General features: G+C 37.6%; 1 protein-coding gene across 2 annotated transcripts in view; it reads right to left on the reverse strand.

Annotated features, from left to right (window-relative positions):
* Nucleotides 1–20,572, reverse strand: part of LOC112142646 (seizure protein 6 homolog) — a 115,019-nt gene that overhangs the window by 10,953 nt on the left and 83,494 nt on the right. For both annotated transcript variants that reach the window (XM_024266156.2, XM_036215146.1), the window contains exons 5-9: nt 10,614–10,799; nt 8,798–8,966; nt 8,362–8,528; nt 8,090–8,284; nt 5,540–5,678 (exon numbers count right to left, since the gene is read on the reverse strand). In XM_024266156.2, the coding sequence (XP_024121924.1) occupies nt 5,540–5,678; nt 8,090–8,284; nt 8,362–8,528; nt 8,798–8,966; nt 10,614–10,799 (856 nt within the window). The remainder of the gene's footprint in view (nt 1–5,539; nt 5,679–8,089; nt 8,285–8,361; nt 8,529–8,797; nt 8,967–10,613; nt 10,800–20,572) is intronic.

The following is a 20,572-nucleotide window of genomic DNA, read 5'->3' on the forward strand; positions in this document are numbered from 1 at the left end:
TATTGCTTTTAAGTACTTTATCTGTTATGTCTTTGTGGCAAATGGACCTTGAGTCTGTAATAAACGTATCTAAACACATTTGTTCTCCTTCAACCTTATAGTGTGACAAACTCTGTTTAAAATGAACAAAACTATTGTAAAAGCACAAAGATGTACAATTTCAGTGTAAATAAAATGAATATGGATTTAGAAAAAGAAGACGGATCAATCTTTCCCATGCAATTGTGAAAAAAAAAATACTGACAAATTTGGGAAACATTTCCTGCAGAGTTTTAGGACAATAAGATGGTACAGAATTGCAAAAAAGGTTTAACCCATACAGAGCTAAATTGTTCCTCTTACAATCTCCAAGAAACAGCAGCTGTGAGCTGAAGTAACAAAAAATGGCTAAATCTCAGCAAGGAGGAAAATATTCAGCCAGCAAACAATTACCAGCTTTAGTGAATGGGAAGCTGCAATTACATCTTTGATCTATTTTTTTTGTTGTTGTTGTTGTTGTAAAGCCTCCATGGAATGCAGGTGTAGCAAAACCATCCAGAAGGATCTCATTATGTCACAAGAAAACCTGTACATTTATCAGTGAGATCCACAAAGGACCAGCACGGCCAGCTGGTTTCTTCACTCTCCATATACCAATATCTAAACATTTCAAGAACTTGCATCACATTTTAACACTTCCCAGGAGGTCAACTATATTAAAACTAAGCATTTGTGTCAGTCAGCTGTCAATTATAGACGTGATTACTTCCTGTCACTGCGTTTTGTCACTCACAACACAAAAACGCAGACAGTTTTTCCCATTTTAGTACAGCTGACCAAGATTTCTGTGCACAAAATGATTCCAACGGAGTCAATGTATCTATTCTGCTGTCAGCTTGAGCTGTTCCTTAAAACACTGACTGAGACTCACTGACTTTTGGTACACTTTTACACCTCTCTGGATGGTAGGTTACATCAGACTGCACAGCTTCTATCACAGCACCCAAAACGTCAATCAATCTGTTTTTTTTTGGCTCCACATACAAGTCAACTTCAGCTAAATTTCCACTTTAGACTGACATTAATGGTAATCTTAACACTGATATGGCACCATAGAGAGTAAAACTTCAGCATTATTTTTTTAATGAAAATTCAGATTCCTTGCAAAGCATGAGTAAAGGATGCAAAAAAATTGTTTCCAGATATTAAAAGAACATAAATGTACCACTGTTTTTACTTTCAAGTAATAAATTAAGTCAATTGTGGAGAAGAAGTGGTTTAATTTGCATCTATAAGCTTCAAAGATTTTAGTCTTTCTGTAAGGAGATGACATTTAATTATGTTTTAATGTTTTTGTATGAATTTAGCATGCAATGTTAAAAGTTTCCACCAGAGGGCTCCAAACACCCAACCTAAAAAGTGTTCAGTCCCGATCAGCACTTGTGCAAGAGCCTGCTGTGGAGAAACTGCACTGTTTTTGTTTAATTATGGCATTAAAAAAAAATCTAGATACAACAAACACTGAATATGAATCCATATGGGAACCTTTCTACCTGAGCATGCTCCACAGGTGGCGATATCAGCTGTAAACTCTTGTTTCTGGCTCTTGCTCTAGTCATGCTCCATGCTAATTACTAAAGAGCCAGCCCTCCTGTTTGGCCTAAATTAATTAATCAGTCCTAATTATGCACACTGCTCCTCTGTAATTGCCAACACAGGCACAGTGATGAATGATAACACAGAAAACATTCTCATTAATGTGGGGAAGTGTGTGCCCACCCCTATAACGAGACAGCTCTTATCCACAAGAGCCTTTAGCGCAGAAACACACTTTGACACAAATTACATGTTGACCAAACCTCAAGGAATGCTATTTTCAAGTTAAACGGACCGGACACAGAGGTAATGGTAGGCTCCGCGAGGATCACCAGGCTGTTCCAGATGCCGTGACAGCCATGCCCGACCAACTTGGAGATCAACGAAAGACGGACACAGTAACATTCATTTACTGCGAGCAGCCTCGTGTGGCCTGGATTAAAACAAACTTAAGGCTGGCAGAGTTTAAAAAGAGCTCTCCGACTTAAAATGAGGCTACCTCTAATCAAACTTGTTTACTTCTGCATGGAAAAATCCCCTCTGATCTTTTCTACCTTAGGTATGCCGGTTCAGCATCAGACAGTAATCACCGAGTCTTAATCTCCATGTAGCGGGAAGCATGATGGGTCACATAATGCTCTCTGTGGTATTTAGCAGTGTGTGTTTTTGCTGGTATCTGCTGATGCTATTATTCCTTTTGGTCTTTTTTGGCGATGAATCATGGCTCGGTGCCTGTAACCCTGAGAGATAACGTCTGGGAAAATAGATGGTTTATAGGAGCGGCATGGTGGTGTGGTAGTGAGTGCTGATACAACATGGGAAGAAGGTCCTGGTTCAAATCCCAGCTGGGCTGAGCCGTGTGGAGTTTGCATGTTTTCTCTGCGTATTTGTGGGCCGTCTCCAGGGACTCCAGCTTCCTCCCACAGTCCAAAAACATGTTTATTGCCATTTCTGAATTGTCCCGTAGGAGCGTGTATGTGTGTGTGGCTCTGCTATGAACTCTTGACCTGTCCAGAGTGTATCCTGCTTCTGCCCTACTATGTCTGGAATAGGATAAGATCCTGCAAGCCCATGTGACCCCACACGGGACAAAGCAGGAATAGATAAAGGATGGATGTGCTTTGCAAATGTATAAAAGGCTGAATATGTTCCAAAACTACCTACACGTTGGTTGTGTCTGAATTCCATCGCTACTCACTACTTAGTGCACTTTGTCAGGGTATCCAAAATCCAGTGCCCTGGAAATTCACCATGCTTACTTGATTGGTGAATATAGACCACAATGCATTGCGTTTGAATGATTTTTCAATTGAAAAAACAAATTTTAAATGTATTTTTTATATATCATCCCTGTTTTCCCAATGAAAACAATGGATTCATAGATAGTCTTCATAAAATTTTCATATTTATTACATTTTTACTTATGTGTCCGAATTACGTTAAAATCCAGGACACTAGATAGTCTTGCAGTATATAGTTTTCAATAGTAGAGAGGGAATTCTGACATAGGTTGAGAGTCTCTATATGTTTCAGAGTTTATACCTTACAAAAGCAAGTACCATATTATTTGGAGTAAAAGTTGTGATGACATTGGGTGCGACTTACACTCAAGTGTTAAAATGTTTTCATCTTTTTTTAGCTAAATAAAGTCATGCATTTAGCTTTTTCTTTTTAAATCCTAATGATTATAACATTTTAAGTTCTTATATGTGATTTTTCTCTTAATAAATAGTAACAACCACTAGAGGGCACTGTAGATGAGTATCAGTATTTGCTAAGAAGAAGAAGTCTTACTCTGAACCAAAGTGACACAGAGTATAAGGCATTTAACGGATTTAGTGATTTGAAGTGATATTAAGAGTTTAGTTGACTTGTTAGCATGCTGTGCTATGGGCGGTCGTCCTCTGATTGGAAAAGTACAGACTCAATTCCTCCTTCATGAAGCTAAATTAGCATCAGCGGTAGTGAACCCTTCGAGTCTGTCAGTTGTTTATCTATTCAGTTATTATGATTTGCCTTTCAAGATGAAATGTCTATTCTTGTTCACTTATTTTGTTACATAACAAAATAAGATACATTTCTTACTCAAAGTGCAACTTTGACTCCAATGCTACTTATATATGATTATTTTTTCTTCTTTGTTATGCATTTTTTGGCTGCTGCAACACATTCTATAATTACTTTAAAATAGTATAATGTGAAGTACAATACACATGTATTTTGTCTATATAAAAATGTTATTGATTTACTATCACTTTATCATATGTAGTATTTTTCTATACTTCTGAGTTCTTTAAAATCTTTCTGTGAATATGTTTGTATTTCTTCTCCCTGCACTGTATTTAATTGTCTTTTGTTTAATACTTTTTTTTAAACTGCAAAATCAACTGAAAATCCAATGGAGCGACTTATAGTCTGAAAAATACAATAAACAATTACAGATTAAGTTAAGAATCCACTGTGGTTCCATGTTTATTTTTCAAAACAACAATTTTTTGGCAGATTTTTACTATAATTAGTCCCTAAATAAATAAATAACAAAACTAAACCGATTTCTCTGATTCATTCTCACTGTCCAGATGATGGTTTCTCGAAATCTCCCCTCAGAGTGTCAGTCTTGAGCTCAGTTATGACTAATACTGCATTACTTTCCTATTAAAAGCATCTTTTTCCTGACAGCAAACCCACACTGTATCAGTCACAATCTGATGATTGGCTCTTGAATCGCAGCTCTCCACAGTCTCTTCCCTATAGCGTCGTGTTTACTTCGGTGCTGAAATGCAGAGGTTGGACTCAACGCTTTGTTGGCACTAAATCAGAGCCGCATGTTGGGCTTCATGAACTCTGATGCGCTCGTATATTATGGTGGGTATTGAAGTGTATTTGACACATGAATCTTTGGACTAATGAAGTGATTCAAATCAGCTGTGATTCATCACGTCTGCCTCCACATGCTCGCGTCCACAAGAGATGCATAGTAATGATGGCGATAATGATTTGATTTGTTTTGTAGGTGGTTTATTACTATGGAGGATTGCAATCTGTCTGCAGTGCATCTAGACCTGGTGTCATAATTAGATTTTAATTCCATCAGACTGTCCAGAAAGAATTATAGACATGGAAAATATCGAACTCTCATGCATAAATGACCGCCCCGACGCTTTCAACAGTCACTGTTCGAGACTTTTCAGTGACTGTTTGTTAAAACCTCAGGCGCTTTTCCCACTGGATTAATTTTAACCTCTTGTTGCCCTCTTCCCTGCAAGTGCCTCGGGCTACAACACAAATCACTTATGCTGGATTGTTTTGTGCTCACTTTGGTATGGATGTGCATGGTAATATTGCGGGAATCACTCAGCCGAGGTAAACAGATAAATCTATAGAAGATAACAAGACAGTGATGGAGATCCGCATGCATGCATTTGAGTCATTTTGGTTTCAGAGGAATGCTCCGTTTACTATAAAGAAGTAAAGGTGGCGAGATCGTTTTCTCTTAATTTGAGGGCGATAATTGATGGAGATACGGAGAGGAGACAGCAGAAGGGGAATGCATTCAAAGTGATGAGTGAAGGTAAAACAGAGTCTGCATGTGACTAATTTGACATCTATGCATGTGTGCTGAGTTACAGTTGGATAAGTGGCTCAGAGTAGTTCACTGCCAGAGCATATTCGTTTCAAAGCCAACTCTGAGGCAGACATGGGGAAGTGAGAGCAGGGAGGCTTACTGGCTAATCTGGTCAGAGAGCGATCTGAAAGCAGCAGGGAATTCTTAATGTAGCAGATGGAAAATATACAAAATTAAAAGAATCCTTCCCCATGTGCAGATAAGCCTCACATCAGACAAAAAAATAAATAAATAAAGCATGTGTGTTTATGTCTGTGCTCGATACCAGTAGGTCAATCTGACCTACTCCCCGACTTCCCTCTGTGATTTCTCCTTTTACGCATGACTGTGGTCTCTTACACTTGGATGTCAAGCATGATCCTTTTGTCCTCTTCCACATGGACACCCCAGATGCAGTCCTGCCCCTTGTCATAGGCCTCGGGCCAATTAGGAGACAACACCACACCAGCCGAGTCTGTGATTTCCCCGCTGCACACAGCTGTAACACACACACAGCACACTGCAGGTTAACCCTGACAAACAAACTGTAATCCACTTAAAGACACAACAAACAAAGAGGCAGCAAGAGTAAAAACTGATCAAAAACGGCTTTGGAAGGCTGTTAAAATTTAATGTGTTTACTAACAGAAACTATAATTCTCTTCTTCTTAAAAAAAGAGGCTTTCAGTTTTACTGTGAAGAAACAACACATTTTGATTCCTAGCTTGTTGTTTACTGATGCGCTGTCTGGAGCTCTTTGCATCATTTTTTGGTTGCACATTTGTCATCGCTTTCAGACATGGGGCGAACTCCTCTACAGTTGAATATTGCTAGTAATCCCTCACTGGCTGAGCAATAGTGCTGCTGACAGAAAAAAATCATTCTAAAGGTTTGAAGCAGTCAAAAAGAATCCTGTAAGTAAGTCAGAGATACAACAAGCTTTTATTTAAGAAAAACTGTATTTTTTCTTTTCCTGAGGGGCTTTTCTTTAAAAAAATTGAACATACAATACTTATTAGGGGTGTAACGATTAATCGATGAATTGATTTATATTTCTATGATACAAACGGATCAATTTAAGGCATATGGGTCAAAATCAAGGCCCGGGGGCCGGATGTGGCCCTCTGGGTGTTTATATCCGGCCCGCCAGATCCTTTTCTATTTTTGTCATTGACGGCCCAATGTTATTTTGCGCTGGTAACATGTTACAAAACATTCTCATTCCAAAGTCGTCATATTTTGAAGTTTGACCCTTACTCATCAAAAAATTGATTTTTGGTTGTCCCCAACTCGTTGTTTTTCTGACGTGCTGCCTGTCCCAACTAAATCAGGGCTCTCCAACCTCCAGGCCGTAAACCGCTATCGGTCTGGCACTGAGACCAGTACTGGTTCTGGATACGGTACCTGACACGGACCAGGCTAGGGTTAGTTAGGGTACCGAGTTTGATCCGCGTTAAAAAGATATTTCTTTTAAAATGTAGTTTTAGTGTTTTTAATAAATGTTTGTCCCACAATTTAAGGTGTATTTTGGATTTTGACACCCCTGATCTGAGGCAATTTTTAATCAAATCGAATCAACCTTCACCATTACAAGAGCCATTTCAGGAATGTTTCTGTTTGTTTCCTGTTTATTTCATTTGGATAATGATCTAATTTTGTGGCGTGTTCATTAGTTTAATTGGTGGAATAGGATTTGGAGGTGTGTCTGTTATGACGTCACGTGATTGGCGGACAATGTTTTAAATGTCACAGGTGCTGTAACCCAAAACACCTGTACCTATAGAAATATCAGCTAAACCCTTCCTATTTACTTTATGACAAAACAAATACAAATAAATCAAGGAAGTCACATGAAACCCTGAATGATGGAGTGGTTGTTGTTGTGGGTCACGTACAGAAAACCCTAAAGGGTGCAGGTGTGAGGAGGAGCGCGCTCACACATTATAATATCAGTTCAAAATGAAAATATAACCTGGATTGATGCAATAGATTTATTTATTTTACTGTGACGTAAAACCGTCATCAAAGTGGACAAAACACGTGATGGAGGCAAAAAAATGGCCAAAAAATGTCCTGGATCAATTTAGGTCTATGAATCGAATCAATCCTAAAATGAATCCTTCCACCCCAACTACTTATATACGACACACGAAAAGCTATAGGGCCTACAACTACTAAGCCTAGCCAGATTTGAAGGATTCAGATCAAAATATGACACGGATCCTGATGAGAGCTTTAACTACAGTTCAAAGCTTCTTCAGTCTCCCATTTTACCAAAGGTAATACATCATGAAACTGTCAAGCATCACAGAAATTTTTGCACATCCAAGAAGAAGGCATTGGGAGCATCACATGGGCTTAAAAGGGATGCATCTAGCTCCTGACCACGCTCAGCTCGTGACAAGTTGGAAGTGAGAACTGGCCGGATAGAAAGATGCCGTCGGCATTAAAGATAAAGAGTAAAGTCAGCACGCTGTGTTTGTATGTATGTACACGTGGGGAGAGGGTGATAGATGGGAGTGGGTTTTGCAGGCTGTTATTAAATTTTTGTGCATAGTGTGTGCACTGTAGCAGCGTTCATGTCAGGGCATCAATGCCTTTAATCTTGAGAACTTCTAAAATCTGCCCTCCAAGCATTCATATCAAAGTAAATCATTGTTACATTTTAAAAGGAAGTTTATCATGGATCAGAGGAAAGCAGCTTATAGTAAAATGTAATTAATAGTCTGTGAAATTTAATATTTGAACAAAAAGACTTAACCGACCCCTGAAATGATCAAACAGACACAATGAAAGCCTTAAGGACTGAAGTCACCCACATCTGACCACGATCTCCAGTGAAAGGTCTTTTCATTTTCTAAAGACTTAATGCTCCAAAACTGTTTTAGTAGATTCAATCTTCTAACTCACCCCTGCAGGCTGGTTCTGTCTCATTCCACTGCGGGTTTTCAGTGTCCACGCACTCGATCACTACAGATCCCTGCTCGAGCGTGTAGCCGGGGTCGCATGAGAATTCAACCACCACTCCCAAACCGTAGCTGGAGTCGCTGCTGCTGAAGTTGCCGTACTTCACGAAGGGCTCGTAGCACATGCCTTTCGCAAAAGCTGTAGACGCAGAAAGCAGATTTAAGGACACAGGTGGGATGACATGTACAGGACGCTGTCCGGTGTGATCTGCCTGCCTTCATATCGGATGGCTGCTCCAGTGGAAGTCATGGATCCGTCTGTGGTGAACTCGACAAAGAGGTAACGTCCTGTACTGAGAACCCCTTCATTGGGCAAATATTCCACCTCAAAGGAGTCATATATTGGAGGAGAGTCGATGTTGTTGCCATTTTTAATTAACAATCTGAGTAAAAAAAAGATAGAAAAGACATATCATAAGGTATTCAAATGTTTCTAAAAGTGTCTAAAACCTACTGTTAAACTTCAAATACAACTACACAGAATGATATAAAGTCATAATAAAAGGATAAATTAATTTGTAATTATTCAGTTTAGAAAATGATGGTTTTTGACTTGTTCCTCATTTTCCAACAGAAACATGAGTTAAAGATTTGCTGTAAATTCACTTTCGGGCTTAGTGTGATTTCCAAATTGGCAGCGTGCATAAACCACCTGTCATCATCTTCTGCCAGAGCAACTTTCTCAAAGTGAATGTGAAGCCGATGCCCTTCAGGAGCCTCCAAAACCCAGTGGCAGGTCAGATTGTTGCTGTAGTTGCCGGGGAAACCAGGAGAGACGATGCGACCATAAGTGGCATTTTTTATCATTCCCCCACAGGAAGCTGAATGAAAAGAAACAGAGTAATAAGAGGGCAAGGGAGGGCAAAGATTTAGGAGGGGAAAGCTTGATAAAGTGAATAATGAAACCAAGTATGAAAGTTGAATTTTGTGGGGAAAAGTCACTGTCTGAACACAGACTGTATAGATATCTGGTGGACTGTGGATGGACGACACTAGGCAGCTCTAAAAGTATCTAAAAGAGAACAATACCACAACAGTGAAGACTATCAGGCAAAGCCAAATCCTGCAAAAGACTTTTCAACCTTTAATAGCAGTCAGAGCAGTTCATTAAAAGTCAAGTCAATGTAAAAAGAAAACTTTTCCAGCATATATTGACATATTTATATTTACAAATAGTTTTTTTCAAAGATTTATTTACCTTTTTTTTTTTTTGCCATTTTCGTATTTATTGAAAAGTATATAGCTGGATTAAACAAAAAAAGATTAAATAAACAATATTCTCACTGCATATATTTCTTTTAAACTCTATTATATCAGTGGCTTTGATTCAATAGTGCAGAACAACTTATTTCAACATATTTAAGCCTAAAAGACATAAAAAAGAATCACTACAGAACCATGTTTTTTCCACTATAAATATACTTAAATAGTGTAAATGTAGTATTTTTAATTTTATTTAAATAGTTTAGACTGTTCTTCGCACAGATCTATACCAGCCATGTTATTTTAAAATCTGAGCACATTTTTTTCTCCTGTACTATACATATAAAATTGATATACCTCTGAAAAAATCCATTCTAAATGTAGGTTTTGCTGCTCTATTTTCTTCCTGCATTTTTCTGGATTATTGCTGCCAGCAGACAACTTAAACCTATAAATCATCATTAAAAAGAAAAAGAGCGGCTGTTTCGTTGAATCATATATTAATAAATGAAGGCTCAAGGCTATCTAAAATCTAATGAGTTTCATCTTTGGTAAAAAAAAAAAAAGGCTATCCTTAAGATCTATGTTTCTAAATTCACTTGATATGATGTGTGGGTTTACTGTGATGTAGTGGTTAGTAATTTCGCCTTAAAATGACAAGTTTAAACCCATTTTTAGACTTTTCTGTGTGGAGTTTGCAACCCTTTGACCCCAAAAGGGATAAAGATGCCTTAGAAAAATGTTTGAATGGATAATTACATGTTTATGCCACATTATTTTTGGATAATTACCATTTTCTCCACATGACAGTTACTCATCTGAAACAAATATTTTGTATTACAAATTTTCGTTTCAATTGTATTCATTTTATTTTTTTTTTACAAATTATCTTTAAAACAATTTTCCTTTAGATACAACAAAAACTGAAACATTGGATCAATTAACAAAAGCTCTCAAATTTGTTACATTTAGAAGTATCAGTTTTTATCGAACTGAATTTTTAAGTTGTACTCAAATGACTAATTTGATGAAAACTAATAATTTAAAATTTAACAAAGTAATTGATCAAATTGGTTCTCTTTTTATAGTGTACTACAATCCTACATATTTAGATATACTTACCCTTTTTGCTTAATAATAACCTTTATGTTTACTTGTTTTTATCCTTGTCGTTATGAGTTGCAGTGCATTACTTCTATTGATTAATGCACAATTGTACTGTTTCAAAAACAGCTCTAAACAAATTGTTTTCCATGAAAACTTACCCACACATATGGGCTCTTTCCCACTCCAGTAGGGTGTGGTTGCGTTGCGACAGGTTAGCGTTTTGGGACCTTGCAGCTTGTATCCAGTCAGACATGTGAAGTAAGCTTCTCCACCAGCATGGAGGTGTGTCACAGAAACTTCTCCCCCAGAAGGCTCTTTGGGAAATGCACAGCTGAGGACAAAAGCTGGAGAGAAAAGAATGAAAAAGAGGAAGTTACCTCACTGAAACTCAACCGTGAAATCTTTTAAACTACCTACGAGGGCTTAAATGTGCTGTCTTTGTAATGAAATGTTCTGAAAGTTATAGCATGTGGAAAGTGGTGCTTCTTCAATGGAGCAACAATACAGCTGATGCAGAAAGGAAATGAACCGAAAAACCTTAGTAATCGTCTTAAAAAAGAAAGATGATACACTTTCTGAAGTGGAAACAGAATGAGGAGTTTTTAAGGAGCTCGCCTTTCAAAAAGGCCGACATTTTTGTCCTGTCATCATTTACACACCTGCACAGTGTCTGGTAAAGGTCAGGTATAATGTCTGCAAAGTGAGCTGGTGCTGCCCTTCTTGCAAACAATTGCTTCCTACATCCATTTTATCATTCCACATGCCAAAACCTCCGGATAAAAGAAATTAAAACTAAAGTTCAGCCGACAGCTGAACTGAGGTGAAACTGGTATTTATGGAGGACAACCAAGTTGTTGTGAGAGACTGACTGGTGGATTTGGACTACAGCCTGTTGTAGTGAAGAGAGAGCCGAGCCAAAAGGCAAAGTCAACTGCTCGAGTCAATTTGCACTCAAACTTTAACCTCTACTTGTGGGCTAGGGCCAAAAAAACCCATCTTAGTAACGAAACAGTTCAGAAATGTAGTGTTAGGGTGATCGATGGAGTTCCACCTGTGTTGGTTTGCATCAAAATGACCCAATCTATAGATTCCAGACACCTCCATGTTTATTCTCTACTTAAATCCAGTCTATTTGGCTCAATGTGCAGATGTGTTTTCTTTGCCTTGTCTCGAAATGCTTCACCTGGGAAGATCTAAGATGGATATAATTTACTATTCCTATGATTGAATAGACTCAATTCAGCTGAGACCTGAAGCTGCGTTTCAGTGTCAGCAGCATAAAAACTGCATAACCTCAGCTATTCATTGTTTGCCATGTCTCTCCTTACAACATGCAGCCATACAAACATCCAATGACAGACTTTCTTTCTCACTCAGGGAATAAATCAAACATTACAGTAGTCTGTCTCATACTTACTTTCCCATTTTGCTTCCTGCTCTACTCTAAACAGTTGATAAATTAAAAAAAAATGCATATTTTCTTTAGACATTTTAGTGAAGTTCCTCTTAACTACAAGACAAGGAAATTTTGCTTCAACTGACATGTTTGTTAAACCACAGCAACACATAATGATGTGCGGTTCATCATCCTGCGAATGCTTCAACAGGATCTGCTGGAAACCACAGCGAGTCTGGGTGTAAAAGCTGGAGAGAGAATTGCCTGTGTAGTGGTTGTCAAGGACCCAGGATTACCGTAGGGTAAGATCAATGTTCCCAGGCTTGCTCCGCATTATTGTGCTGTCCCTATTTTTAAATAAATGGAGTACAATGGGATGGGGTTGATGTAGATAATGAAGTAAGCTAAGCAAGTCTTTAATGGAAGCTATTAAACAACCTTCTCCTCCTGTCTAATAAGTGCATTGTTCTACCTCATTAGTGCAGGCTCTTTAATGACCAGAGTAAAACTTTTAAACATTTGAAAATGTGGGAACAGCAGAAAGAGCAACATAATTGGAGCCTTTATGGTTTGTTCTACAATAACAGTGTGATTGTGAAGCTTCTTAAAATAGAAATCTTTTCAAAGTTTCAACTTTGCTTAAATGCTGCCTGTCGTGTTCCAGTTCGATAGATGAGAAGGGTTGAAAATAGGAATGACGAAGAAAAAGAGGCTTATAAAGATTAGAATACTGTAGTTTTAAAATAAATTAGTATCATCAAATTGTAATGGGGATTAATATATCTCTTTCATTCACCCTTCCCTCCTGCTGTTAAGGGAATGTGCAGCTCAACACAGGTTACAAGAGAAAGTCTAATACCAAGAATGCGTTGCCAAAGATGCCAGGGGCGCAGATTAGTAGATTATAACTGAGAGCTCATGGATTTACAGAAAGAGGAATGAGTCCTGTGAGCAGTCACAAGGAAGCACTGATGAACAAAGTGCATGTAAGACACAGTGATTGGTAAATTCAAAGTCAAAAGAGGCTGAATAACTTTTGTTCTGTTCAAAACTGCACTTTTTGGGACACAAGTACAAACTGAGGCCCAAATTTGAACCTGCACATTTATATTTGGAGGTTCATGTATAAAAGTGGTGCATTGAAACAACTATGAACAGGAAACTAAGAAAACTGTGTAGTAAGTAAGCCACAACAATGCAAACATTTAGTTCAAACAGAGAAAAAAAATCAAATAAACATCTTTGACTTAGTTTCACAATATTTTTTTAACTTACTAAAATCTAAATATGTAATATTCAACATGTAGAGGATCATCAAAAAAATAACACAAAACTCTGGCGTCTCTATTATTCCAAGGACAGTCAGCATCATACAGTGAGAAGTTTAAATCAAATATATTAAAGCTGGAGGGGGCGTGGCCAGCAGGTGATACCCACCCCTCCCCCACTGCCTCTCTCTACCTATAGATAGTCAGTGATGTACGCGACAAATTCATAATTTTTCCCCAAGAACTTTCCTAATGAAGATTGAAGAGTTCGGAGGTGATGGATCAAAATCCTTCTATAAGAGTATAAAGGAGCTGTTTAGTTTTAGCTGGTACTAACTAAAAGCCAAATTCCATGACCGAGGTTTGGGCCGCTGAGGCACTCGTCTCCGACTGCCGCCCAAACCACATTGCACTGGCCCCTTCAGATCTCTCCTGCAGGTGGTGGGCCCACTGGCGAGTGATCATATGTCGCTCCTTCAGGTTGGACCGTGGGAGGAGCCCCGGCCACCAGGCACTCGCCTCCGAGCCCCAACCCCGGGCCTAGCTCCAGGGTGGGGCCCCTTGTGACGCCAATCCGGGTGACGTAATGGGATCTCTGTTCTTGACACTCATAAAGGGGTTCCGAACCGCTCTTTGTCTGCCTCGTGACTCAGGACTGTCTGCCATGGGAGACCCTACGAGGGGCAGAAGCCCCCAACAGCATAGCTCCTGAGATCACTTGAGCACTCAAACCCCTCCACCACGTTAAGGTGGCGGTTCAAGGAGGGGTCTGATCTGATCTGATCCGGATGCCTCCTGGACGCCTCCCTGGAGAGGTGCTCCGGGCATGTCCTACTGGGTGGAGGCCCCGCGGAAGACCCAGGACACGCTGGAGAGACTACATCTCTCGGCTGGCCTGGGAATGCCTTGGGGTCCCCCAGAGGAGCTGGAGGAAGTGGCCGGGGAGAGGGAAATCTTGGACCACTGCCCCCGCAACCCGGTCCCGGATGAGTGGAAGAAGATGGATGGATGGATGGTACTAACTAAAGGGGATTTTATTTTTTTTCCTAAAATTCCAGATGGCACCTTCTTTCCAAAATCAAATGTCAATGAAGCTATGGTTATAGTTGTAGACTTAACCTGATGCTAAAACAAGTTTGTTGTGCAAAAATGGGAACATTACCAAATTTTCCATTTTGCCACAACATGGCGGTGGGGTTAATCATGTCAAAGGTTAATTTTACCAGGTGCCGGCAAATCTTGGAGAGTATTTGAGTATGTCTTTGTGTGGGATTTTCGCTCAAACGCAGTAGAAAGGAAGACATACGAAAACTATGAGGTTTGCTATCTAGGCCATTATATTAATCATTGTAGACACTTTTAACAAATAACCTGACTTTAAACTAAAAGCTTTCTAAAAAATCTCAACAAAAATTTTAATTTTTCTCTGCACACCCACCCACTCTACAAATGCTTTTTTTTTTTGCAGTTCTATGTAGATAATCCCGAATGACATTGGAGCCTGGGCTTAAGGCTTTTTATTATTGCAATGGCAGGTGTGTCAGGGAAGCAATGCCAAAGGACACCAGAAACTTCAGGGGTTTTGGCATAATGTGATACTCAGGAATGAAAATGTGCTACCTGCACGGTTTCTGGACAAGTCAAGGTTAAACATGAAAAAAAAAAGATAAAGAGTTAGCTTTGAAGAGCTTTTATTTCAGCCTGTCAAGATGAAAAACAACTCTTTAGGAGTCTTGTCCTCCATCACCTTAAAGCTGTTGTCTCTTCAAAAGTGTCCATCTATCTGTCTTTAAACTTGAACACAGGGAAAAATAACCCTAAATGCATGATGCCCATCATTTTCAGATTTCTAGCAAATCACCACGCCACAGGGACAGGAAACACTGCCCCCGGGTCATCCATTCCATTCCTAGTTTATCACTAGCTCCAATGAACCTAGTTATTGCCATTATCATAGCAGCATTTAAATCCCTATTGAGCATACAATTGGGGAGCCAGAGGGAAAAATTGTGGAGCCAATTCCTGAAGTATTAAACTACGTGATGCTTCCATTCCAGTAGATGTGGTGCTGGGCCATAAAGTCTGATTGTATTGCCATTAGAAATAATAGATCCACAGACAGCCAGCAAGATTAGCTGCTGGTGCTGCAGAGCCACAGGAAACAGACATGGAGCTAACATCTCACATTAGAGGGGAAAGAGTGACATATGAGCTACTTAGGATAGCCATGGATCAACAAGTTTAGACAGCTTTAGATATTTTTGAATCTTTAGGAAACGGCATTCATGTTAACTTATATTAAAAGTGATTATTGTTTAATTTTGTACGAATAACTAATACAGTTTCAAGGTCTCCCTTGAAAAATAGATCTAATCTCAATGGGATTTCCTGGTTAAATAAAGGTTAAATAAAAATAATAGATGTTAAATACATTTTTTAAATGTTGTTTTCAATTATTAGTGTTTGGAACACATATATATAACACAGCTTGAAGTTTTTGGTGTTTTATATTCTTACCGTTGCAATCAGTTTTCAGTCTTCAGGTAACTCAGCAGCACAATCAAACTCACTTATTTATTTGCTTTTCATATACTTACATTTTTCACAACAACATTTTGAAATTTTTTGCAAGAGTTAAAGTGGAATTTAATTACTGCTTTAATATTCTTCTGTTTTTTTCTTTGTTTTTTTGCAAAGACTTCTGGGAAATTTCTTGTACACTTGATTTTGTAATGGTAGATTCGGACAGCACTAGAAAATGGCGAACGCACAGTGCACTTTTTACTGAGTAGTGGGGGAATTTGGACGTAGCCATGGGCTTAACACACAAGTACACACACACAACCTCCACATGTTTAAGGTGTGGCTGTATATATATATATATATATATATATATATATATATATATATATATATATTTATACGCGAGAAAGACTTTTTTTCTCATTCAAAAGTTCGTTATTACCATTTCTTCTGTTCATCTGTGAGTATGTCTGGAAAGGCATGCTACTCTTTTAACAATTTTGGACAAATGTGAAACAGTGAGGAATAGATGAGCTGAGAAATCCAAGAATAGAAAGTTAATAAGTGCGTGTGAACAAGCAAATAAAATGCCTTTTTGCAAACGGCCTAATAACTGTTGTGTGGCTGTGTGTTCCTGTGTGTCTAGCCTCAGTGAAGCCCTTCAGGTAAAGAGCTGGAATTGTATCAAATTTTGCAAGGTGAGGATGTGAGATAATGAAATAGGGAAGCAGAAAACATCAGAAACAATGACTGTAGTGTAGATTGTTATTAGATATAATAGCAGTTTATTTGGAGAATATTAGCCAGGAGATGGAATCCTGTTCCAATGTCATCTCCTGTCAGTTATTGTTGTAATTTAGACACACAGCTGTCCCTTGGTAGGTGACTTGTGGGAGGGTTTGAGTGTCATTGGAGCTGAGTCTCCTGTCCTGGCTGTGCATCAAAGCATTGCCTTTTACAGAAAGATCAATAGTGTTGTCTCTGGGAAAGCGATTCAGTTGTAGAAAGCCAGACCATAGTTCTGCGCTGATATGGCCTATTGATTTTTATGTGGTTGGGTTAAATCCTGGATTTTAATGGCCGTTTACTCAATTAAGGTTATTTAAGAGAAATAACAATAAACTAAAGGCAGAATCTAATCAATCCTTTTTAGAACTTGTGCCAAATTGTAAATCACAGTCAACACACAGTGTCCTCTGGCCATCCAGAGTATTTATTTACAAGACAGTAAATATGTTTTACTTGTTTTTTTTTTTATGTTAGCATTTGTCTGGATCCAGTTAACCTTCAAATATTAAAATATTATTTTTGTTGTTCATGCAAAAACATTAAAATAACTTCTGAACTGAACATATATTATTAAATTAGAACAAATCTTTTTGCTACCATTGAGATTTAAATGCTTAAAGTGAAAGTCACATTTAAAAAAGTTGCTTTTAATAGTCAAAGCACAATAAAAAAAAACTTTAATTCAATACATTTTGGTGTTGAAGAAGAAAAAAAAACGAAAACGTGCCATTTTTAAATGGCAATTTCAAATTTAAAAATTCTTGAAAAGTCTAAATAGAATTTTAAATATTTAGGGTATTGTTTCAACTTTCCTATATAGTAATAATGCTCATTTTAAAACAGTATGCTGCATATTTAAAAGCTATTTCATCAGCCTACTTTTTGAGCACATTACCTATGTAGGATGTACATAAGAATACAAATGTGGGAGTTTTTAAAACTGGAAAGAAAATTGCAATTTTTTTTGTTGTTTGCAGCTAAACAAATTGCAGCATGGATTATTATTTTTTAAAAACACAATTTCAAAAATTTAATTCTTTGGGCAACATTAACTTATTCCTTGGAGTTGCTATTAAATCCAGTTTAAAGTGTGACAGTTATATTGACTTTCCATAACTTAATGCAACCATTAAATAAGGCAAATTACTGTTACAATTTCACAACTTTTGCTTAAATAGTCGCAGTTTTCTTGCCCTAATTTTTTTTGCACTGAAATTTATTGCATAACTGTTTAGTAATATTTCATGTTGTTGCTGTTTTAAAAGTAAATGACTTTTATAAAGCTAATACTAAAAGTTTTAAAACAGAAAATATAATAGTTAATGTTAAATTCACGTATGTGCTCCATAATGAAATGAAGCTTCCACACTTGTGCATGCTTCCCCCTCCTTAACATAAAACATTAAATAAACCTTTAATCATGTTCTAAGTGTCAGCAACATTGTTGATGTTATAGAGGCATCCATCAGTCTGCCATCAAAGGACAAGCAAAGCCTGAAACAAATTTTAATTATCCCGAGCTGAGATGGGCCTCTCCACAGTTCTGTTCGCTCTCCACGCTTGTCCAGTCACATAACTCACGACTCATTATAAACGACAAGGTGATATCTGCTTACGAAGCAAAGGAACACAAATTGAAATATCTTCTGTCTCCCGTGTGTCTTTTTTTTTCTTTCCAGAAACTGCTTAGTGCTTTTTTCCCATTAGATCAATTTAATTTGCTCTGCCAACCTGATGTTGCAGCATATTTTATTTGTGAAAATTGCTGCCAGGAAAAAAACAAAAACGCAGAGTTGTTTATGCGACATTGCTTTGCAGGTTTACACCAAATGAGTGCTAAGAACGAATCACAGAAACGTTAGTGGGGCAGCAGTATGACTTATAGTACTTTAGGATAGGACCTAACATTTAGAAAATCCAGTTAGTTAAACTATTTTTTTTTTTTGGCTGAATCGTTAGAGTGCTCATAAAGCAATTTTCTCAAAAACATTTTTAAAAAGTTGCACTTAGTCCACAGAAGTTTCGTTTGTTGATGAGTATTTTTATTAGGACCGGAAATTGATTAGAAAAACAACTAATTTATCGCAAACTTGGAAAAAATGAATTGCATTTAATTAAAAAAAGGTTCTTGTTAAAGTATTTGCCAGCCACTTATAATCTGCAAGTAGTCACAATATGAAATCACGCGCAAAATTGTACATTTAGAGAGTTCATTTTCAGCTCTTTCAATCTCATCTACCAAAAATAATATTTTTTCTCCTGGAATTCTGTTTTTTGTCTTCATTTTTCCTATTCTTTTTTTCTTTGAATTTTTCTTTATTGTGTTTGTAAAGAATAATAATTTTTTTTTGCAGAAGTTTGATCCAGCTGGACTTCAGGTCGGCTTGGCTGGAATCTGCTCACAGGTGGGGGTGTGTCTGTCCACCCTCAACTACTCGCCTCTTGTAACAGTGGTGGGCGGGGCTTTCGCAGTAAACCTCAGAGTTTCCACAATTTTTAGATAAATTTTTGGTTTTCAGTTGTTATTGCAGAAAAATTCCTCCCACAATAAAATAATGATCGGTTTCCTTGTTGTTGGATTTCTAATAGCAGATGGCTCTGTTCTGCTCCGCGGATCTTTCTCTGCCGTCTGATTGGCTTTCATCTCCTGCTTATTTATTAATATAAAAGATTGCTTTTGTCCAAAAACTACAAATAAATTATGTATTATTTCTTTAATTTAATAAAATCTCAATCACAGGATATTAAAAAAAAAGGTTTGTTTATTTCAGATGATGTTTTACTAAGCTGATCTCACAGCTGAACGGCAGGACGCCAGAGGGCGTTAATAAATATTACGTGTTAATTCTGTTTGAATTAATCACGTGTGCTAACACGTTAACTTTCACATCTCTAATATTTGTATATGACTTCAAAACATATTTCATTTTTACTGTGTTAATTTTGTAGTTATTTTATATCTAAATGTGATTTCTAATGCATTTAATTCAACAAGTTTAAAACAGTTTTCATGTTGATTTTTAATGAGTCATTTAATTTACATGAAACAGCTGTACAGAATCACATGGCAAACATCTGTAAGCCCTTGTGTGCTGTATATCTTCCATTTGAGAGGATGTTTATTTTTAATTATTTTATAGATCCAAATGTCTCAGTATTTGTTGACGAGGAAATTACTTGTGTTTCTGTAATATTTTCTCACTACATTATGTTTAACCTCTTAAGACTAAAGCTAATATTTAAGCAGATTTAACTACTGTAGTAATATCACTTGAACTGTATGTCCATGCATGTGAACGCCATGTTTATGAGGTTAAATAGTATCAGACACCCAGATATTCAGGTAATTTCAAACTATGTGAGAGTGCAGTGTATTTTTTCCTTCCATGTCTCACAGATTGAGACGATGTCTCACATTTTGATTGCCCCTATGTTCACGTCACTGTTCAGAGCTCCCACCACCCAGGTTATTATTGAGACTTAATGATGCGTCTTGCTAATTAAGTCAGATCTCATTTCTGCCGCTTGCTCTCAAAAAGGGTTACTTCTGACTCCAGTCAAAGGACGCAACAGCTTAATACCAAACTTGACGCTTCAGCTTAAAGCCACAAATCAGCAGTTGATGCTACAATGGCTGCATCTGTGGTGATACATTTTCACACTTGAAAACTGGAGATTTTCTCAAGAATGTGAGGAGAATTGTTTCTGGACGTTATCTACAGCTGCTCACAAATGTGTGTCAGATCTGGAGATTATCGGTCAAACTGGAATAAATAGGATTAAACAAAATGTCAACAGAGGAGGTATCCAAGAACAATATGGACTTTAATGGTTGTTACTTTATAATACACTGTATTATTCAGAATTTGTATGATAAAATTAAATATTTATAAGACAAATGTTGCTATCTATCTCCAGCTGCATTGACCCGCGTGTATCAATATGCGACCTGACTGCGATGATATTCATAAATACAACAGGGATGGACAGATTTTATCTGACATTAGTAGCCCAGTCTTTACATTTACCAGCTCACCAAAGTGTCCCAGTAATGTGGTGGAATGAATGTTTTGTCCACTAGCTTTCACCAGCAGCTAAAATCGATGGGGCATGTAATTGGTGGCTGCTTTGTGTTATTGCT

This window comes from Oryzias melastigma, linkage group LG14 (genome assembly GCF_002922805.2).
Source record: "Oryzias melastigma strain HK-1 linkage group LG14, ASM292280v2, whole genome shotgun sequence".
NCBI classification, from domain to species: domain Eukaryota; kingdom Metazoa; phylum Chordata; class Actinopteri; order Beloniformes; family Adrianichthyidae; genus Oryzias; species Oryzias melastigma.